This window comes from Giraffa tippelskirchi, chromosome 6 (genome assembly GCF_054371585.1).
Source record: "Giraffa tippelskirchi isolate mGirTip1 chromosome 6, T2T-mGirTip1v1.2.pri, whole genome shotgun sequence".
Classification (NCBI taxonomy): Eukaryota; Metazoa; Chordata; class Mammalia; order Artiodactyla; family Giraffidae; genus Giraffa; species Giraffa tippelskirchi.
This window is the reverse complement of record NC_137280.1, coordinates 95,463,710-95,485,466: the sequence shown is the minus strand read 5'-3', so window position 1 is coordinate 95,485,466 and position 21,757 is coordinate 95,463,710. Positions and strand designations below refer to the sequence as shown.

The window sequence follows — 21,757 nt, the reverse complement described above, 5'->3', positions numbered from 1 at the left end:
GCAGAAATTTCTGAGCAAAGTGGAGGAAACGTTCCAGTGCATTTGCTGCCAGGAGCTGGTGTTCCGCCCGATCACGACCGTATGCCAGCACAATGTGTGCAAGGTGAGGGGGCGCTGCGGGAGCCGGCGGGAGGTCCCAAAGGGTGCTCTGACCCCTGCCGCCACCCTGTGCTTGTTGGCTTCACTCGTACCCCCTGCCCCTTGCCCCTCCAGGGGCTTCAGGGTCTGTTTCCCGAGTTGCCTGGGTTACAGTTGCTCTCCCTTCCCCCACCAGCCTTCATCACAGGTGCCCATTGCCCTGCCACCACCCTGAGCCTCCAGCCACACTGGCCCTCTGCTGTACCCTCAACAGGCCGGTGCGTGCCTACCTTCCTTGGGGGTCACACACTGGTCTTCTCCAGCATCTTACTGCCTGGGGGTCCAGGGTGGGAGAGGATGGGCTGTTGTCCTGCTCCTGCCGTCTGGTCGTACTAAATGATTTAAGTGGGCCTCAGGGAGGGTTGGAGAGGTGTGAGGCACTTATCACCTAGAGGAGCCGGGAGGAAGGCTTCCTGGAGGATGAGGTGGCACTAACCTGCCCCCTGAGAGGGGCCTCGAGCAGCATCTCTGGTAGGCAGGATCAGGCAGGCACAGGGGAGTAACCAGGGCCTGTGGGGGATGAGGGCTGGTGAGTGGGACTGGAGCCTCCAGCCAGCAGTCAGTCTTAGGAGGGAAGCAGTTTCCAATCTGATGCTTTTGAAAGAGAGATTGGGAGAGGCTGAGATGGGTCCCTGACCAGGGTCTCTCCCCGCTTTGGGGCTGGATCGTTCTCTATCATGGGTGTGTCCTGGGAGCTGAGCAGCATCCCTGGCCCCACCTATTTGGTCCCAGGGGTCCCTTGAGTTGGGAAGCACTGGGCTGCATGCACGGCATCTTTGCCATGCCTTCTGGCCAGAGTCAGTGTGTAGGAACTTACAGGCAGTGCATGCAGGCAGCTCAGAAGGGACTGTCCCTGCCACCTGCTCACTCTGGGTCTCCAAGCTGCATCCAGGGCATTGGGTCAGTTGTCAGACCAGGGGAGGGACCCTGAGAACGTGGAGCATTCAGGCAGTACTCATGTGCCATGTGGCCTGGTGGAGGCTAGGAAAGATACCTCCCGGTGCCCAGGCCACGTGGGGCCCAAGGGGATTCAGAGGCTTGGTAGAGTGGCATAGAGAGCACATCTTTGGGATCAGCTGCCTGGGTTTGACCTCCAACTCTCTCCTTTCTGGCTGTGTGACTTTAAGAAGCCCCATAACCAGATCTTTCCCATCTTCTCAAACTCAAACTCTGTCCCCGTTGAGCACTGATTCCCAGCCCCTGACCCCACCCTCTTCTGATACTTACTGTCTCTGTGGATCTGACTCCTCAGGGAACTCCTGTGACTGGCATCAGACAGTGTGTGTCCTTCTGGGTCTGGCTTCTCTCCCGGACCGTCAGGTTCAGGGCTCACCTGTGTTGTTCCCTGGGTGAGAGTCTTCTTCCGTGTGAAGACTAAGTCACACAGCATGCAGATAGACCACGTTGTGTTGATCCATCATCTGTGAGTGAGTTCTAGGTGTTTCCACCTCTTGGCCACTGTGAATCTTGCAGCGGTCCAGCACCTGATTTTGAACCTGAGTCAGCACATTGAGCACAAAGTTACTATCTCTTGTGTCTGCGATCAGCTATAGACTTTATACTGGAAAAGAATGTGGGGATTTTTAAATATAGGAAGCAAAAGCTACTGCCCTCCTCTAGCGGCAGCAGGTTTTCACCTGCTTGACGTTGCCCCTCACCCAGCCACCCGGTGCCATCCTTCAGGTGGGCATACCTGTGCAGGTATCTGTGCCCCTGTGGGCATCATCTCTGGCCTGTGCCTCTCATGGAGAGTTCAGCTCTCTAGGGCCCCTCAGGCTTGCAGCTCGATCTCCACCTGACTCTTCCTCCCCACACTGCCCCCCACATTATTTGGTTGACAGCTGGGTTTGAACCCAGAAGTCTGGCTCAAAATCTAAACTCCATCCTTCCCCCCTTTCCTCCTGTCTTCTCACCGACATGTCTCTATTGAGCCTCTGCTCTATGCTGGGTTCTATGCTCGGTGTGGGGAACATCAGGGAGACACAGCCCCTAACTGTGGGGAGCGTCTGCTCCGTTAACACACAAGCACATCAATCCGCCAGACAGTTCCAGAAGGAGGAAGCAGACAGGGTGTGGTGAGGCGGGGCCATCCTGATGTTACAGGGTGCCTTGGGGAAGGGTCCTCTGAGCAGGGGACTCCAGCACCAGTGACGAGAGAGCCAGGGTAGACCTGTCAGGTGGTGTGACCTCCAGGTGCAGGAGCCTGGCAGCCAGGATGACCTGGGAGTCTTTTTTTCTTTGGCCACACTGATTGATCAGCTTGTAGGATCTTAGCTCCCTGACCAGAGGTCGAACGTGGGCCCTTGGCAGTAAGAACGCAGAGTCGTGACCACTGGACTGCTGGGAAGTTCCGACCTTGGTGTCTTTGATGAGCCTGGGGCAGCCGGGCTGGTCGTGGGCTGCCAGCAGTGGAAAATGAGACTGAGGGTCAGGAGGGGCCTCTGGGTGCCTGGTGCTGCCCCAGGGGACCATGGGTGGCCAGGATCACCTCTCACCTGCCCCACTCTCCCGCAGGACTGCCTGGACAGGTCCTTCAAGGCCCAGGTGTTCAGCTGCCCAGCCTGTCGCTATGACCTGGGCCGGAGCTACACCATGACCGTGAACCAGCCGCTGCAGGCCGTCCTCAGCCAGCTCTTCCCCGGCTATGGCAGCGGGCGGTGATCCTCAAGCACTTCTCGCCGAGTATTTTTTAAAAAAAAACAAAAAACGTTATCAGAGGGGTCTGTGGCCCCCGTTTCGTTTTTAGTGGGCTTAACTTAAACATGTAGTTTTTTCCTCCACTCCCTAAAACTGCCTCGTCTTCCCGTTTTTGTTTTTTTTTTATTTTAATCTATGAATTTTTTCAGGAATTTGTATTATGGCTCAAAGGAAGGAGCACAGTTGGACTTCTCAGTGTTTTTATTTTGGTTTTTAACAAAAAGCCTGCAATTTTATCAGCAAAAAAAAAAAACCCAAAACAAAAAAGTTTTTCAAAAAATGGTTTTTCTTCTGAGGATGGGATTAGAAACGAGTTGGTGTGAAGGCTGCTTAAGTTCCCAGGGTTGAGTTCTCAGCCATCCCCGCCACCGACTCGCAAGAAGGCACCGGGCTGCCTAGAACAATCTTTTCAAGGTTGGTGGGTCGGGCTCCCAGAGGTGAAGTTCCACCGCCTAAGACCCAGCGAGGCTGTGGTCCTGGGTGTCGCCACACCCAGGTGTTGGCCCCTCATCACCAGCAGGAAACTGTTCCAAGGAAAAGTGGGGAAGTCCCACTGGGGCCAGTTGAAACCCTCACCTCCAAGCCATCCCCCACCGGGCTGCCTCCGCGTCCCCACCGCACACAGAGACCACCGGCCTCCCCAGCAGAAGCCTGGGGCCACACCGAAGCTACCTCCACCGGACCCTCCCCTCCGTGGGGGCCGATGCGCGGCCCAGCGCCCTCCCAACCTGACGCCATGGAAGCCACGCCCGGGGCCACATTCAAGTGCCTTTGGTCCCTCCTTCCTTTTCAACCCGAGGCTCTTTCTCAGCACTGAATTATTGACAATGCCAACTGGATTCTCAAACTGGGGTCCTCCAGTGCCTCCCTGGGGACCCCAGGTGAGCGAGTGGGGATGATCAGGGTTTTGTGGATCCTCAAAATTGAATTTTCAACTCACCAATTGGGAATTACAAGAGGGAAACCTTTTAAAATGAATAAACACCTTTTCCAAATGAAATTTTTTTTTTTGTAGTTACTGTATATGTACCAAGGAAGCTAATAACTTTAGGGTTTGGTTGTGTTTTTTTTTTTTTTTGTCGGGGGAGTTTTGTATTTGGGGAATGATTCTTAATGTTTCTAACTTTACCAAAGTTTGCAGCTTATACCTCAACAGAACAGGGATATTTTTAAGTCACATAACTGCAGACAAACTGGAGCAATACTGTTTTAAAAGTTTCTCTTTTTTTCTTCATTATTAGGTGGTTTAATGTATTAGGAATAAACACCGAAATCCTATGTAGGCTTTTTTTTTTTTTTTTACAAAGTTCAATATTCTCTGTCCAGGTTTTAGATTCTCAGAATAAATGCCTTTTACAGATGCATTTGGTTGTGTCTTCTGTTTGCAAATTGCCCTATAGCCTACTTGGCACTTCTGTAACTTGTAACATGTTTTATCTCTCCAGAAAAACCCAGGATGCTAGACAAGTAGCATCATTAACGCTTTGCAGGTGAGAAAACTGAGGCCCAGAAGATCCAAGTGATGGGTAGTGGTCCAGAGGGGCCAAACTGGGCCTTCCAGCTTGGAACCAGAGGTCACTTCGTGTCACTAAGGGGGGTGGCACTGTCCTACACTTGAAGAAACAGAGGCTGTCATGGGACCTCCGCGAGGAGACTGGCCCTGCTTTAAGTGGGGACCTCCGTGAGGAGACTGGCCCTGCTTTAAGTGGGCGTCAGCAGCCTGGACCATCAGCTAGGGAACTGCTTTACCCTGGAGGGCCCTCTGCAGGCCTGGGGGGATGGGTGCACATGGGGTGTGGAGACAGATGACCTGAAATGCTGTTTCCAGAGGGAGTCAAGAGTCCAAGGATGAGGCACATTTTGCAGGTTTTCTCCTGTTTTTGGCTGTGCCTTCATGGCTTGGCTTCCAGGATCTTAGTTCCCCCACCAGGGATTGAAACCATGCCCCCTGCAATAGAAGGACGGAATCCTAACCACTGGACCGCCAGGGAATTCCCCAACAATGAGGCAAGTTTAACAGTTCCAGGGAAGTTAACAGTGGCGAGTTCTGCAGATGCCAGCCTACCACTGGCACCTTGTACTGATGGTTCTATAATGCCGTGGGTGGATGTAAGCAGTAATAAAGCTCTGCCTCTTTGGGACCTTCAAGTGCGTCCTTGAAAACATGCTAAGTAAAAGTAGTGCTAGTGGTGCCTAGCAGTGTCCAACTCTTTGTGACCCCATGGACTACAGTCCCCCAGGCTCTTCTGTCCATGGACTTTTCCAGGCAAGAATACTGGAGTCAGTTGCCATGTCCTTCTCCAGGGGATCTAGTTACAAATGATCATATATTTTCTCATTCATATGAAATGCCAAACACAGGGATCTATAGAGACAGAAGGCAGATTCGTGTAGTGACGACAGGACGTGGCGAGGGATAGAGGAGGTGAGGAGCTAAAGGGTGCAGGCTTCTTTTGCAGGTAGGTGATAAAAATGTCCTAAATTTGGTGATGATTGCAATACCTGTGAATGCATTAAAATCCTTTGAATTGTGTGGTATGTGAGTTATATCTCAAGTCAAAGTGTGAACATGAAATAAAAATAAGAAAGAGGCCCTCCTATGAGGAGCCAAGAAATAATGTCCCCAAGTGGGCTTACGTATATGCAGGGGGCCACACATGAGAGCAGGGTACACCGAGGTACGTTGTCAAGATTGTAGAATATTTTTTGTTTCTCAAAAGTTAAGAAAGATCATTGTTAGAAGTGAGCAAACCCCATGGACTTCCCTGGTTGACCAGTGGCTAAGACTTTGTGCTTCCAGTGCAAGGGAGCTAGATCCCATGTGCTGCAACTAAGACCCAATGTAGCCAAATAAATATTTTAAAAAATATTATTTAAAAATGCCTAAAGAATGAGCAAACCCCAGAAAACTGTATGTGAACTGCTATGCAGAAAATAATTCCAATATTAGGTGTATTGATTTCCTGGTAGGCTTTTGGTAGTTTTAATTTTATAGAAGTTTTATTAAGATATATTGCCCATGCCATAACACCCACTTAAAGTATACAGTGGGTTTTAGTATATTTGCACAGTTGTGTAATCATCTCTATCTAGTTCCAGAATTTCATTTCCCCCCAAAGATACCCAGTCCCTATTGGCAGTCACTTCCCACCCCTCCCCCAGCCCCTGGCAACCATCAACCCACTTTCTGTCTGCCAATTTGCCTGCTCTTGATATTTCATGTAATTAAATTCATAAGACATAGTTTTTTGTGTCTGGCATCTCACTGAGCATCGTGTTCTCAAGGCCCATCCACACTGTAGCAAGTGTCGGCTTCACTCTTCATGGCTGGGTGATACTCCAGTTTGCGGTTGGACCACCTTTAAAATTCATGTGGTTGCTTTTTTCTTTTTTTAATGTAAAGCTTCCTTTTCTCCCTCCACTCCATGCTATAAAATTAATAACCCTTGAAAAAGGTTGAGTGCCAAAGAATTGATGCCTTTGAACTGTGGTGTTGGAGAAGACTCTTGAGAGTCCCTTGGACTGCAGGGAGATCAAACCAGTCAATCCTAAAGGAAATCAACTCTGAATATTAACTGGAAGGACTGATGTTGAAGCTGAAGCTCCAATACTTGGGCCACCTGATGTGAATAGCTAACTTACTGGAAAAGACCCTGATGCTGGGAAAGATTGAAGGCAGGAGGAGAAGGGGCTGATGGAGGATAAGATGGTTGTATGGCATCACCGACTCAATGGACATGAGTTTGAGCAAACTCCCAGAGATGGTGAAGGACATGGAAACCTGTTGTGTTGCAGTCCATGGGGTCACAAAGGGTCGGACATGACTAAGTGACTGAACAACAATAATCCTTTAGAACATTTGTAAATTGAAGATGAAGAAAAAGCCAATTATATGATCCTGCCCCCCAGAGGGTTACTGTTTTTAGACTTCATTTGTACATGTGTATTGGTATGGCAACATTCAACCTCAGAACACCTGAGGCATAGACAGACAGGTTAAGTGACTTACCTGAGGACATGGCAAGCCAGGGTACATACTTGTTTCTAGATGTTTCTCTGTGTCTTTGTTTTATATACAAATTTAAAGAGTAACATTAGGACAGTAGTGTATGTACTTTCTTGTGCCTGTTGATGGGGCAGCCACTTTATCCAGCACCTAAACGACCACGTGAGCCGTTGTGTGGTCTGGTGTTTGCATTATTTGCATATCTGCTCATAAAAGATGTATCCTATATGTTTGTCTAGTGATACATACTTGGTGTGAAATGGAATGTTAGAATTTCAACCCCGAATGTATTTTTCATTAAACATGAAAAAAACATTTTGTTTTAATTTTTATTTTTAAAAATTTTGGCCCCACTGTGTGGCTTGCAAGATCTTAGTGTCCCAACCAGGGATTGAACCTGGGCAATGAAAGTGCTGAATCCTAACCACTGGACTGCCAGGGCTCTACCCCTCAAATGTATTTCTTTCATTGTTTTTTAAAGCTTTTTATTTTTAAATTTATTATTCTTTTAATATTTACTTTTATTTATTTGGCTGCACCAGGTCTTAGTTGTGGCATACGGAGTCTAGTTCCCTGACCAGGGATCTAACCCAGGCTTCCTGCTCTGGGAGTCCGGAGTCAGCCACTAGACCACCAGGGAGGGCCCCCCACCCCACCAAATGTATTTCTAAAAATTTGTATTTTAAAGATATAGGAGAATCTAGGGACACCCCTGATGGTTCTGTACTCTTGCCTGGAAAATCCCATGGATGGAGGAGCCTGGTAGGCTACAGTCCATGGGGTCTCGAAGAGTCGGATACGACTGAGCGACTTCACTTTCACTTTTCACTTTCACGCTTTGGAGAAGGAAATGGCAACCCACTCCAGTGTTCTTGCCTGGAGAATCCCAGGGACGGGGGAGCCTGGTGGGCTGCCGTCTATGGGGTCGCACAGGGTCGGACACGACTGAAGCGACTTAGCAGCAGCAGCAGCAGCAGGGACACCCCTGATGGTTCAGTGGTTAAGACTCTGAACTCACAGGCTTCACTGGTGGTTCAGAGGTAAGGAATTCGCCTGCCAATGCAGGGGACCTCGATTCCTGGTCCAGGAAGAGCCCACATGCCTCAGAGCAACGAAGCCTGTGCACCACAACTACTGAGCCTGTACTCTAGAGCCCTCCAGCCACAGCCAGAGAGTAGCCCCCTGCTTGCAGCAACTAGAAAGTCCACGTGCAGCATCGCAGACCCAGCAAAACCAAAAGTAAATAAATCTTAAAAAAAAAAAAAAAAGACTTCGAACTCCCAATGCAGGGGGCCTGGGTTCAATCCCTGGTCAGGGAGGTAAGATTTTGCAAGCCCTGTGGTGCAACCAAAAAAAAAGAGGATCTATTTTTCCATCCATCTCTATTATGTATCAAACTAGCCCATAAGCAGAAGTTGGAGGGGAGTTTGGGGAAAGCAGAGGAAGGTGATCTATTTTTCCATCCATCTCTATTATGTATCAAACCAGCCCATAAGCAGAAGCTGGAGGGGAGTTTGGGGAAAGCAGAGGAAGGTGAAGAACAGTTAGAAACGAGCTGGCCTTGCATCATCTGAAGGCCGGTACTTGGAGGGCCTCCTGGCCTTTCTTAGGGACACATACCAGTGATTCTCAGACCTAGCCTTTGGTGAGATCCGCACTTGTCTGCAAAGACTTGAATATGATTTATGAGTTGTTGCCAAGTTAACTTATCCATTTGAAAATTCTGAGACTGTGTCCTTCCTCCTTGGCATAGGACACTTTTACTTAAAGGACAGTGATTATAGTTTTTTTCTTTTTCTTACATTTTGTTATGAAAACTTTCACATGTAGAAAAGTTGAAAAGACTGTATGGTGAACTCTCAAATATACTTCCTGTGTGGATCCTACAATTGTGGAGTTTTTTTGACACATAGATGGCATTTTAAAAAGTTCCCTTAAGAACCCTCCTACGATGTTGATGGAATGTAAATTTGTGAATTGGTGCAGCCACTATGGAGAACAATATGGAGGTTCCTTAAAAACCTAAAAATAGAGTTGCCATATGATCCAGCAATCTCACTCCTACACATATATCTGCAGAAAACTCTAATTTGAAAAGATATGTGCACCCCAGTGTTCACAGAAGCACTATTTGCAATAGCCTAGGCATGGAAGCAACCTAAATGTCCATCATCAGAGGAATGGATAAAGAAGATGTGCTACACACATACAATGTAATATTGTTTAGTCGCTTAGTCATGTCCAACTCTTTTGCAACCCTATAGACTGTACCCTGCCAGGCTCCTCTGTCCATGGGATTCTCCAGTTAGGAGTACTGGAGTGGGTAGCTATTCCCTTCTCCAGGAGATCTTCCCAACCCAGGGATCAAACCTGTGACTCCTGCACTGGCAGGCGGATTCTTTACCACTGAACCATCTGGGAAGCCCACAATGGAATATTACTTAGTCATAAAAAAGAACCAAATCATGCTATTTGCAGCAACATGGATGGACCTAGAGATTCTCATACTAAGTAAGCCAGACAAAGACAAACAACATATCACTTACATGTGAAATCTCAAATATGATACAAACGAAGTTATTTACAAAACAGAAATAGACTCAGATTTAGAAAACAAACATGGTTACCAAAGGGGAAAGGTGGTGGAGGAAGTGATAAATATACATAAAAACTGAATCCCTTTGCTGTACACCAGAAACTAACCCAGTATTGTAAGTCAACTACACTAGAATTTTTTTTAAAAAAAGGAACTTGAGAAAAAATTTAAGTACCCCTAAGCAAAATTGGAAAGCTGACAACCTATTTAGTTACCCCGATTTAAAAAAAATCAGTCTGTGAAATCCAAACACCTGGAATTCACTGTCATAAGGGGTAAAAAACTAAGGAAAAAAAAAAGACTTCAGGTGGGAAGGGGAGAATCCCGTTAGGATTGCATTTTTGAGGCCCTATTAAGGCTACCAGGTTATATTTCTGTCTTTCCCACGGGTTAGGGAGTTCCTTGGGAGCAGTTACTATTTCCTGTTTGTTAAGTTAAATTTTAACTGCACAAGGTAATATCTGAATATAGCCCCCATGAGGCTACAAAACACCCTAGAGCAGATTAACCTCCTCCCCAGCTACCCTTTTTTAACCAACCTGGATCCCTCCTCTCCGGAAGATTTACTTTTCTCAGTTTGGGGAAGGCCTTGTTCTGCGCGGGGCCACAGGCAGGTGGCCCTTAGAAACCACACAGCCCTGCGTTCCTCTCCATAAGGTATTGAGCTCTGCACCATCCTGCAGCTGTCCACACAGGTGTGGGGGGAGTCACTCCTTGACGCGTACATGTAAATCTACCCCCTTTTTAATGGCTACATAGTTAAAAGTATTCCAAAATTAGTTATTTATCTAATCTACATGTGGATATTTAGAGCACAACACTGGAAACAAATGAGTACAGAACTGCAGCAGCAGCCTTTAACTAGGCAAGCTCCAAACTCCGCACCCTTTTTCAGAGTCCAGGACCTCCAGACATAGAGCGTAGATGCCCTAGCCACGTTATTAGGAAACGTCCAGTTGTCCGATTTATACTCTGCCAGCTAAAAGGGGGCGTGGCCAGCTACTGCCTGGCATGCAATTAATAACCATCATGATGATGACTGGCAAACCTTAATTACACGCTCACTTTGCTAAGTCACATCAAACGATTTACCTGCCTCCTCTCACTTGACTTAAACTTTCCAAGAGAGGGGCACACGGTGAGAGATTCCATCGCTCTTATATCTATTTCACAGGGGAAACGAGGCCCAACGAGGTTACTTCGCTGGGGGCCGACCACCGTGAGGCTTGTGGGCCCAGCTGAGCTTTGAACTTAAGTCAGGAGGCACCAAACCCCTCGCCTCTCTTACGTTTTAGGGATCTCGCGGAAGGTCACCTAGCTTTATCCGAAAGCCTTTGGAAAGTTTTGTGGATTGTGACGGAAATGAACTTGGAATTTTTGCGTGGTGAGGGAGAAAGGAGAAATGGAGGCAGAGCGCTTGCTGTTTGACTTTTACTTCTCCAGTTCTCTCAGTTCTTTTCTCACTGGAGAAGTAAAAGTCCACTGGACTGTTTGGTCCGTTGGAGTTATCTTTGCTACCTCCTGACTGTGCGAATTGGAGAACGCTGAGCCCCGTTTCCGGCTCTGGGTCTCGAACCCCCTCTCCGAAGCTCTCAGGCGCGGTGCTGATGCTGTGCTGAGTCTCACGTACTCAGCTGCAGCCTGATAACCGGGGCGGGATTCGGGCCGTGATTGGCACCCGCCCCTGCCAGTCCGCGCCTGGGGCTGATCCCATAAGCCAATACTTTCTTGCCCCCTTGCGGTCGTTGGGCGGTCCCCGAGGCGCCCTTGTCAATCCGAGGCCTAGCGCCGTCGGGTTGGTCGCAGCCTCTTAGCTGGCGTGCGCAGCCTGCAATGAGAACCGAGCCGGTCACCGGGCACGTGGGTAGGCGCCGGAGTGTCCCTGAAGGGCGGCCAATGGCGAGGCGAGACCGGTGGCTGCGCCCGCCCAATCGAGGCGCGCGGGGGGCGGGCCGTGCAGTGTTGATGGGCCCGGTGGAGGGGAGGGGCGGAGCTGTCAGCGACAGCCAATAGGCGCGCGGGCGTGGGCTCGGGGGCCAATGGTAGCCGGGGCGGAGCTGGCGCGCGGCCTTATAAGCCCCGCCCGGGGCGCTCGCGGAGGGCTCGGCCGCCAGCGACCGAGCGGGGCCCGGCCCGAGTGGGGCCTGGGGGTGCGACGCCGAGGGCGGGGGAGCGCGCGCCGCTGCTCCGGACCGAGCCGCGCGCGCCGCCTCAGGTGAGCCCGCGGGGAGGCGGCCGCCGCGTCCGAGCGCGGGCCCCACCGCCGCCGCCGCCCCCGCGCCGCGCCCGGGGCTGCGGGCGGGCGCCCGGGACTCTAGGCCCAGGCCTCGGGCGCGGCCTGCTCGGGCCGCGGCCGCCGCGCTTTGTCCGGGCCCGCGAGGCGGTTGGGGGCGTTAACCGCCCGGCCCTGGGCGCCCGTCTGGCCTCGGGCGGGGGCGGTGCGGCTGGACAATGGCGGGGCCAGGGGCGGGAGGCGGGGGCGCCCTCCCTGGGTCGGGGGCGTGCGGGGGCTGGGCCGGGGCGTCCCCGCCGGCCCCGCACAAAAGATGACAGCGTGGGTGGCCCGGCCCGGCTGGCCCTGCATGGCGGGGCCCTCCTCTTCCATTATTCACAAGAATCCTAATAATTAAAAAAATAATAATAAAGAGAGAGAGATCCCAGGCCCTGGGATCAACCCGCCTGCATTTCCGGCCCTTTGGGAACCGGTGGGGTAAACGGGGCGCTTCCCAGTGGTGTCCCCCGAAATGTCCCATCATTGCATCTCACCATACTGCCCGAGTCAATCCGCGGTGCCATCGCGGCTTCCAAACTCTCACCCCATTTCCCTGAGCTTCCCCTAAAATAAGCATGCAGTCTGGATTTCTCATTTAAAAAAATGTATCCACTTGCTATGCACAGAACAGTTTCCAGACGCGTTCCCCCAGGGCCTACCCATTTCTGCCCGATCGCCATCTCAAAGACCCCCTTCTCTGTAGAGGTAAATCCCGGAGTCGCTCTCACGGGGACCCCCTGGGCTTCCCTTTGCCGCCCCTTGGGAGCTGGGGGACGGATTCCTGCCCAAAGGGACCTGCCCCAGATCTTCCAGGGCCTGGGTCTCCACCCAGTGGGCGCGATGACACCAGGCAGAATGGTGTGCAGGTCCACGGAGGCCAAGGTGGAAGGTTCTACTAAAGATTTTTTCCCCCCGGGGGCGGGGGAGACGTGGACTGCGCCCTGGCGTGTCCCATCTGTTTGGTCCGGGGAGGATCTCTTGTTTTAATAATTCAGGTGAACCTGGGAACTGTTTCCCCAGTTATGAAACTAGTGAGAAGGTTCTGTTAAGTGGAGCCGAACGATCCTGTAAATACGTAGTGTGTGTCCTTTTCCATGTGTTTGTGTCCGCGGCATCGATTCAGAAGCTCCTTCGGGTCCCACTGGGTGCCAGCACTGTCTTAGGGTCGGAGATTACTCTCCCCAGCTCTCTGCAGCCATTTCTCCAAATGTCCCCAGGCTGGAGGAAAGCCCTAAGAGGGGCTCATTACAGGAGTCCTCTGGGCTTTACTCGCTGCCGTGCAAGAGCTGATGGCTCCCCTAATTCTGAAATAATAGCTTCCTTATGAGGCATCGGGAGGGTTTGTCAACTCCCGGGTCAGCCTTTCCTCGCCACCCTTGCAGAAGCAGCGGGCAGCCTCTTTTCGTCCTGCAGTTTGCTCTTTGGAACCCCGAAAGGATGGAGTGTAAGAGTCTGGAGTCAACTTGCGATGATCTGAGGGGAGGGGTTCTGAAACTCGCCGGCCCTCTTTCCGTGTTTCTGATTGGACGCTTGGCAAACGTTGGCTCTCCCCTCTGGTGCAGGGGGCACTTCCACGGTCAGACTGCCCCGCCCCGGGGAGAGGTCACTGAGAGGAGGTCACCCCGAGGGGAGCGGAGGTGCAGTTGGAGAAATGCTTCCAGGTTTTGCAGCGATTCAAGCAGATACTGTGTCACGCGCTGCGTGTGCGTGTGTGTGCGAGCGAGTGTGCGTGTAGCTACTAAGATGATAGGTATGCAGGTCTTACGATTGGTTTTCTCACCTTTTCTAATTCTTGCCTCTCTGGGGAGTGGGCTGCTAAGGAGGTGTTAAGAGCTTAAAGGTATAGGATAATCGGTCATCCCGGACCCCGCCCTGCCTTTGTTGTACTTTTCTGTCTCCTAGTGGAGACTAGTCCCTGTGGGGTGATGTTGGGGGCCCTCCATGCCCATCTCTCCCACGCTGGCCTCTCTGCTGTACTTGACCTCGAATTTCCCCACTTCCTATGCATTTTTTTGCCCCTGCCTTCCTGTGCTCCGCCTCTTCCTGGCCCATCAGAACCTTAGCTCCAGGGAACCCATCTGTTCCTTGGTTCCATCTGACACTCACCTGGCCTGTGCATGTTGTGTTTTGAGCTCTAGGGCAGGTTGCTTGGGTCCCTAACTTCAGGGGGTGCTGGGTCTGGCGGGAGAATGTGCAGAGGTGTGGGCATACTGCCCACCGCTGCCCCCCCACCCCCACCCCTCGCCGGCTCAGGAGTGGGCAGGACAGGGTGAGAGGGCTGAGGGCTGAGAAATGGTCAAACAACCATTTCTGGGTGACTCTCTTCTGGGGATCTAGAAGTGTGTGGGAGGTGGCAGTTTCAGAGTTGTGAGACCTTGCACAGGTCACTTGCTCAAGAACAAAGCTGAGGGGTGGTCATCCAACCTTCCCAAACCTGCTGGTTAGGGATGGTGAGTGGGGTGGAAAACAAAGGAACTGTGGGCAGACTGCAGGACTGTGAGGTCCCCCCACCCCTCGCATCTCCCCCCGGGGTTCCTGGCTGCGTTCCAAAGACCTGCTCCCAGGCTCAGTGGGGCCTTATCCTCAGAGCTCTGACCCACCAGAGGGCTTGACCCTGGACTCCCTCCTGACTTGTGTTCTCTTCGGTGTTCCTGGATTTCTGCCCTGATCTCCATTGCCCAGAGTCTAAAAGACCTGGGTTCAGCGCCCTCCTCTGGGGCAGGTCCCTTCATCACTCTGGGCCTGGCTTTCCTCATCTGTAAAATGGGTATAATAAGAGCCCATGCCAGGGATCAAAGGGGATGAGAGTCAGGGAAGGGCTTCACAGGGCACCAGGGTGCTCTGAATCCAGCGCTGGTTTCTTAATGCCCTTAGGTCCCTCCCTGCTCTGCCCTGTCCATGTTCAGGGCTGGGTTCTCTTGTGGGAGGGGTCCTGTCCCGGACACTGGGGTATTGAGCAGCATCCATGGCCCCCATCCTGGTGATACTAGGAGTACTCCCTCCCAGTTGTGACAACCACAGATGTCCCCAGACGTGGGTGAGTGCCCTCTAGGGGGCGCAGTTGCCCCCCTCAAGTGATCCCCTTTCACTTAATCTTCAACCTCACAGCAGCTTGATACATACAAAATACTTAACCTTGATCCTGATCAACCTCAAGTTCTGAGTCCCTTTGTCCCTTTCTTCCCTACCCCCATCCAAAAAGGAGGCGCTCCTATGTGCAAAGTGTGTCCCGCCCACACTCTGCGGACTCGCCCCCTAGAGGAGAGGAGCTCGCCTGCAGATGCACCCACCAGGGGGCTGGCCAGGTGTGAAGTGGGGGTATTCTGACCCCCACAGGGCCCCCGCCCAGGCTTCCACCCACTCATGGGATCTGGAAGTGTGTGGGAGGGGGCAGGTTTAGAGCTGTGTGACCCCTACCTGTCTGTTGGCTTTGACTGTTTTCTTCAGGTCAGCTCTGAGGTGAGTCACTCCTGTCATCTCTTTTCCTGAGGGTGATGCCCGTGGTTTTGAGACTGTTACTGTGCCAGCTGCAGGTGCTTTCTGCACAATGAACTGAACTACCATACTTACTTACAAAGCTCTGTGCCGCCTCAAGGCCTGAGGGATCCGTGAATCGACCGTGTGGTTGGAGGGATTGGTTTTGAGTTTACTCCCGGTTTTGATGTGTTCGGGGAGCGTCTCGTGGGCTGGACAAGGCGTCCCAACTAATCTGTCAGTTCCCACTCCGGCTCCCTCAAAGAGCTTTTATAAACTTGAAAAACCATCTTTCTTTGCTCAGGACCCTCCAAGTGCTTCTTGTTGTCCTTGGAAAAAGTTGCAGACTCTCTGAGGGGCCCTCCACTTCCCACCCAGCCCCCATGCCTTCTCCTTTCGGTTGAAACCACCTTAACTACCTTCTCTTCCTGCCTCAGGGCCTTTGCACTTGCTGTTCCCTCTGCCAGGATGCTATTCCCTCAGGTCTCTACCCAGCTGGCTCCTGGTCATTCAGGACTCAGTCAGAGAGGCCATCCCTGACACCGCTGCCCAAGTTCACCCTTTGTCCACCTTTCTCTCCATCCTGCCTTTCCTTCTTTGTATTCAGCACTACCAGAGATGCATATCAGTCTGTTTACATATTTATTGTCTGTCTCATCCACTAGGGCCTAAGTTTTTCCTGTAAAGGGTTGCAGAGTAATGATTTTCTGCCTTGCAGGCTGGACAGTCTCCGTTCTGACAGCTCCTCTCTGCCCTTGTAATACAAAGTACAGAAACCAGTGATTGTGGCTTTGTTGCAATAAAACTTTATTTGTGGTCATGGAAATGTGACTTTTACATACATCTCACATATGATGAACTATCTTTCTTCTGTTGATCCTGCCACCCACCCAACCATTAAAAAACCGTTAAAACCATTTGGGGCTTGTGGGCCATACAGAAACAAGAGGTGGGGTGGATTTGACCTGTGGGCCATAGATTAGGCACACTCACAGTAGGATGCGAGGTTCCCACTGTGGGGACGACATCTGTCTTGGTTACCGTGTGTACCCCCAGCATCTTGGACAGTTCCTGCCCACAGTGGGTGTTCAGTAAGCATTCATTTGTTGGATGAATAAGTTTCCATCTTTCCTACAACAAAGTATGTAAGTGAAAGTGAAGTCGCTTAGTCGTGTCCGACTCTTTGCGACCCCATGGGCTGTAACCTATCAGGCTCCTCTGACCATGGGACTTTCCAAGCAAGAATACTGGAGTGGGTTGCTATTTCCTTCTCCAGGGGAATCTTCCCAACCCAGGGATTGAACCCAGGTCTCCTGCATTGCAGGCAGACGTTTTACCATCTAAGCCACCAGGGAAGCTCCAACAAAGTATAGTTGTACTCTATGTGTTAAAAATGGGTCTTGGGTGGTTTTGAGGAAATTTAAAGAGCAGGGAATATAAGAAAATGTTCTGGCCCCATCCACCAAAACAATCTCAAAATTGAGAAGAGTAGATATAGGGACTTCTCTGGTGGTCCAGTGGTTAGGGCTCTGAGCTTCCACTGCAGGGGGTGCAGGTGTGATCCCTGGTCAGGGAACTAAGATCCCGCATGCGCAAGGCACAACCAAAAAAAAAAAAGTGGATGTAAACGAAGGCAAATATTAATATTTCATGGTTGGCCTTGCCGACCTCTCCAGGGTGTCCCCTTTCTTTTGCAGCCCCTCAGCAGAAGATTGGGAGGAGTGTACCTGGCCTAAGCTGTCTGTTTTGATCCGCAGAGGCTGAGGGTTTAAAAGAAAGAGGCTCTTTCCTAATCATTTTGTAAGCATTTGACCCACCCTCCTTTGGCCTTCCTCGATGGCTCAGTGATAAAGAATCTGACTGCAGTGCAGGAGATGTGGCTTTGATCCCTGGGTTGGGAAAATCCCCTGAAGGAGATCATGGAAACCCACTCCAGTATTTTTGCCTGGAGAATCCCAGGGACAGAGGAGCCTGGTGGGCTACAGTCCATAAGGTTGCAAAGAGTCAGACACAACTGAAGCGACTTAGCACACACACATGACCCACCCTCTTTACCAACATCTTGCCCCTTCAGAAAGGACAACGTGATCCTAGGCTGCAGCCACCCAGCTGCCCGCCTGCCCGGGGACGCTTATGAGTGTGAGAATTGAACTTTGTGGGGTAAGTAGACGAGAGATGGCTGTGGAGAAGAATTGAATCTGTTGAGTGCCCATGGCCTTGCTCCCCCACCACGACTTTTGGGAGCGGAGACAGGCTGACAAGTGATTTCCAAGCCGGACAGATCATTAGCGGCTTAGATCTGGGTCTGTCCCAGGAGTGTTCTGACTTGTCAAGGAAGCATACCGTTAATTTACGGTCATGCCTTCTCCAGCTGATTGAAATAAACAACCTGGAGAGTGTTACTCAGAACTTCTTGGCTTCCCAAAGTTGCTTTTTTTCCTGCTTGTCTATGTCTTTCTCTGCCCCTCCACCATCTCCCTCTTCCTTCTTCCTTCCTGCCTCTCTTTTCTTTTCCTGTGGCTCCCGTGGCCCCGAGGGCATTGATGAAAAGTTTGCCTTGCTGTCTTTGCCTCGAGGGCGGCCCCTGGTTCTCCCAGTGGTCAACCAAGATCCCTCTGGGCCTTGTGTGTGTTTGATTAGTGGACAAAGAGTAAGAATCAGAAAGCAAGGCTCTGAGGGTTGCTGCACGGAGCCAGAGGTAATGTGTTTGGCCCCAGCTGCCAGCACTGGTGATGGGAGCTCCAGGTCTCAGACAAGCCTGGAGGGTGGACTGTGAAGAGTCGATCTGGGGGTAGGCAGGCAGGGTTTGTCCCCAGGCCCACTTCCTTTCTGTGTTTGCTATTGGACCCAAGCGAGGGCTCCTTCTGGGCAGGTAGGGGTGGAGGTGGGTCCACTTTCATGGTTTCGTGGCTGCTGATGGTTTCGTGGCTGCTGGCCCCGGTCTCAGGGGAGAGAACATGGAGAGAAGTGATTCGCGGAGGATGAGCTGGCTGGGGACCTGGAATGGTGCTTTGTGCAGAAGGAGAGCAGGGATCTGGGGGGCCTCCTTTGAGCAGGAGCCAGCCTGAAGCAGCCAGTGGGCTTTTGAGTGGGCTGGAGAGGGGCTGTGTGTGCGGCCAGAGCTCAGGACCCTAGCCTGTCTGGGCAGCCTGTCTGGCGAGGCGGCAGCCTGGGAGCTGCCCCCAGGGTGTCTGGAGGACCCTGGCTGGGCAGCTGGACCGGGACTTGCTCCTAGAATCTTTAGACCTCTGCTCTTCACCCCATCTGTCCTTTACAACCCCCTCCAGCAGAAAGGTCGGCCTCCGCCAACCAGCTCCTTACCCTGCATGGATCTGATTATCTCGGTCACGAGTCAGGAGAGAGCCTTGCTGGTCTCCAGCTTGCATGTGAGCAAAGGCCCTGGAGCTGAAACTCCTGATTCACTGCTCTGCTCCAGCTCCTTTCCCCAAAGAAGAGGAGGGAGCGGCAAGGAAAGCGAGCTCTGACACACTCCTGGGAAGGAAGGCGTCTCGTCTCTTGGCTTCCTGGCTGCTCCACTGGTGGCCTGAGCCCAGGCTGAGCTGGAGACCAAGGGGCAGCGTCATTCTGGAGAAATGGGCTCCTCAGCACGTCTAGACCCCCAGGCTGGGCCCCACGAAGGAAGAGTGGTCCGAAGGCCGGTGGACGAGCTTGAGGGGGCGGGCACAGGCAGGTCTAGGCTGACTGGGGTGGGGAGCGGGGCCCTAGTGGCCTCTGCAAATATCCAGCTGTGCTGTTCTTCAACCTCGGGGTGAAGACACGAAATTGGACCCCGCAGCAGCCCTTTCACGTGGTCTCAGCCTGGTGGTCAGCAGCTTGATTTCTTGATCCGACAGGCCTGACTTTACAGCAGACCCACAGCCAATGGGCGTGCGCTGAGCCTGGGTCCATCCGCATCTTGGCTGTCACCCAGCCGGTGGTCCAGCCCGTGTGCTCATGGCCAGGCAAACTGCATCTCTCTCCTGCCCATGGGGGTCATGGCCCACAGTGGAAGCCTGGAGCTGGGCTCTTGGGATCATCGGGGACAGCAGGGACCGGGGATGCAGAGTGGCTGAGACAGATGCAAACTGAGCACAGGGCCGGGGCGGCATATGCTGCTAGGGTGGTGGCCAGCGGGTGGCAGAAGAGTTGCCACCTGGGCTGAGCCTTGTTGTTGTGGGCGAAGTGGCACCAGGTGGAGGACTTGGAGGGGGCACTCGGGGCTCTACCCGTGAGACCCGCCAGAGGAGGCCAGGGAAGCGGGGAGCCTTCCAGCCCCTTAGGCATCTTTGGGGACTCCCCATGCCAGGTTCCGAGGATTAAAGGGAGGAGGCAGCAGTCTGCCCTCAGGGAGCATAGAGTCTAGTCAGTGAGGCCAGACCGGAGTTGTTTGAGTCACGTGGGGCCACAGAGCGAGCCACGGACGGCTGCCTGGTGACTGGCTCTGGTGTGCTGACCAGACCTCGAGTTTTCCAGGACAGCCACTCCGCAAATGCACCTGCCCTGCCTTTTTAAAAATTTGTTTTTAATTGTGATATTCATCCGTGAAATTTGTCCTTTTAAAGGGGACAATTCAGTGGTTTTTAGAACATTTACAGAGTTGTAAACCGTCACCTTTAGCCAATTCCAGAACATTTTCCTCACCTGAAAAGAAAATCTCATACTTGTTAGATAGTCACTCCCCATGTTCCTCTCCTCCTTGGCAACCAGGAACCCACTCTCTGTGTCTGTGGACCTGCCTGGTCTGGATGTTTCCCATCAGTGGAATCACACCCTATGTGTCCTTTTGTGTCTGCTTCTCTCACTGAGCATCATGTTCTCAGGGTCCATTAACATGGTAGTGAGTCTCAGGGCTTCTCTCCTCTCTGTGGCGTGGTGATGCTCCCATGTGTGGGTGGACACGTTGCATGTTTACTACCTGCTGTGGGGAGCTAGTAGTTTCTACTTTTTCCTGCCCCTTATTTTCTGAACTATCTCAGAGTTCCAGAGTTTCAGGGCTGGGCATTCAGAATGCTCACCCAGTGCTCTGCCCCCCCGCCCCCCGCACGATCCTTTCCAGGATTCTGCGCCCCGTTCCCCCCCATCTTGTGCATGTATGGCCAGTGGGTTTGAACACAAGCTGCTTCCTGGGCCACTTCCCTTTCCTGGTCTGCTCGCCCCAGCCATGAAAGGGTTGTGGGAAAGGGTTGTGGGTTGGGTCTTAGAAGGCAGTCTCCTGGGTTGTAAATATCCCCACCGCCCCCACAGAGCCCCGTGAAGCCCACTAGCCTCCGAGCAGAGTCCTGCCCAGGCTCTCTTGCCTCCAGGGAAAGCGCCGTCACCATGCTGGGTGATTCGGAAATGCAGCTGGCTTCTCCAGGGACCGCAAGGGGCTGGACGGGGTGTGGCTTCATAGATGCGCACAGCACAGCCAGCCAGCTAGCTTCGGTCCTCCCACCAGTCACAGGGACAGTGACGTGTGTATGAGAGACTTGCTGTCCCCCACCCCCCCAGCAGAGGATATAGGAGACCTGGGGGGTCCCGAGTGCCAAGGAGCTAGCTGCTCGTGGCACCGGGAGGACCCTGTGGGAGACATGCGTGGACGCTGATGGGATGTCACTGGGTGAAACAGCAGACTGTACTGTGCCCCCCGCCAGGCACCGAAACAGGCTTGAATGTGAGAACTGAAATGACAGAACCTCAGAAGAGGAACAGGTGAAAGTGTAAACAGTGGCTTTTCTGAGGCATCGCTACCCAGTAAAGATGCAGAGCGAGCCCCATGTGTCCTTTAAAGTTTTCTCGAAGGTGAAGGGAAGCAGGAGAAATTAATTTCAATAATGTATTTTATCGAACCCAGTATACCCCAGAATATTACCATTCCAACGTGTGATCATTATAAAAATTGTTAACGAGCTGTTTTCCTCTCCTTTTCTTGTGGTGCTGTTTTCAACATGAGATGTGTACATTTCACATCTCCCGCTGGCCCTGGGCAAGCTGAGCGCTGGGGTGGTGGGGATGCTATATATGGGGGTGGCCATCCCCCACCCCATTCCCACCTGCCTGCTCAGTCCGTCAGAAGTTCTGGATCTGTTAGCTTCTAGCTGGGAAGACCAGAGAGACCCAGGAGAAAGCAGCTAGGGGTGAGTGCAGCTGCCTGGCCCGTAGGATGTCGGCTGGAGGGCCGATCCCCATGGGCAGGGTGGCCTGGCCTTGGCCTGGATCCTTCCCATGGACCGTTGTACACAGCCTCTCCTCTTTAACCTGGTCCCACCCAGGTCAGAGTTCAAGGCAGTGCGTGTGTGGCATGGGTGCTGGCTGTCCTGGGGGCTTTCAACTTGGGGCTTGGGGTAGTTCTGTGAAGAGAACTGTAGGGACTTGGGGTGCTGCTTTGGCTGTGGCAAAGCTGAGACCCATGTACAAGCAGAGTTTGGCAGTCACATCCCAGAGCTCCAGATAGTCTTAAGTGTCCTGAGGTCTCAAGGTAGGACGGCCAGTGGGATCGGCCACTGGAGGCTGGTACCCACATGCCTGGCTTGCCTGGGCTTGGATCCCGCCTCTGCTGGGTGTGTGCCCTTATCACCAAAGTGAGGGTGACAGT

General features: G+C 52.3%; 2 protein-coding genes across 16 annotated transcripts in view; both read left to right on the top strand.

The window, feature by feature from the left end:
- The window catches only part of UHRF1 (ubiquitin like with PHD and ring finger domains 1), a 33,694-nt gene extending 29,495 nt beyond the window's left edge, over positions 1–4,199 (top strand). For 7 of the 8 annotated variants that reach the window (XM_081499636.1, XM_081499635.1, XM_081499637.1 and 4 more), the window contains 2 exons: positions 5–103; positions 2,653–4,199. In XM_081499636.1, coding sequence (XP_081355762.1) covers positions 5–103; positions 2,653–2,799 — 246 coding nt within the window. In that variant the 3' untranslated portion in view covers positions 2,800–4,199. Of the gene's footprint in view, positions 1–4; positions 169–2,620 lie in introns of all 8 variants that reach the window. The other variant, XM_081499633.1, reaches the window with a different exon arrangement.
- Positions 4,200–11,536: 7,337 nt separating this feature from the next.
- Positions 11,537–21,757, top strand: part of KDM4B (lysine demethylase 4B) — a 119,981-nt gene continuing 109,760 nt past the window's right edge. For all 8 annotated transcript variants that reach the window (XM_081499627.1, XM_081499625.1, XM_081499626.1 and 5 more), the window contains exon 1: positions 11,537–11,652. The gene's annotated coding sequence lies outside the window, so the exon portion shown is untranslated. The remainder of the gene's footprint in view (positions 11,653–21,757) is intronic.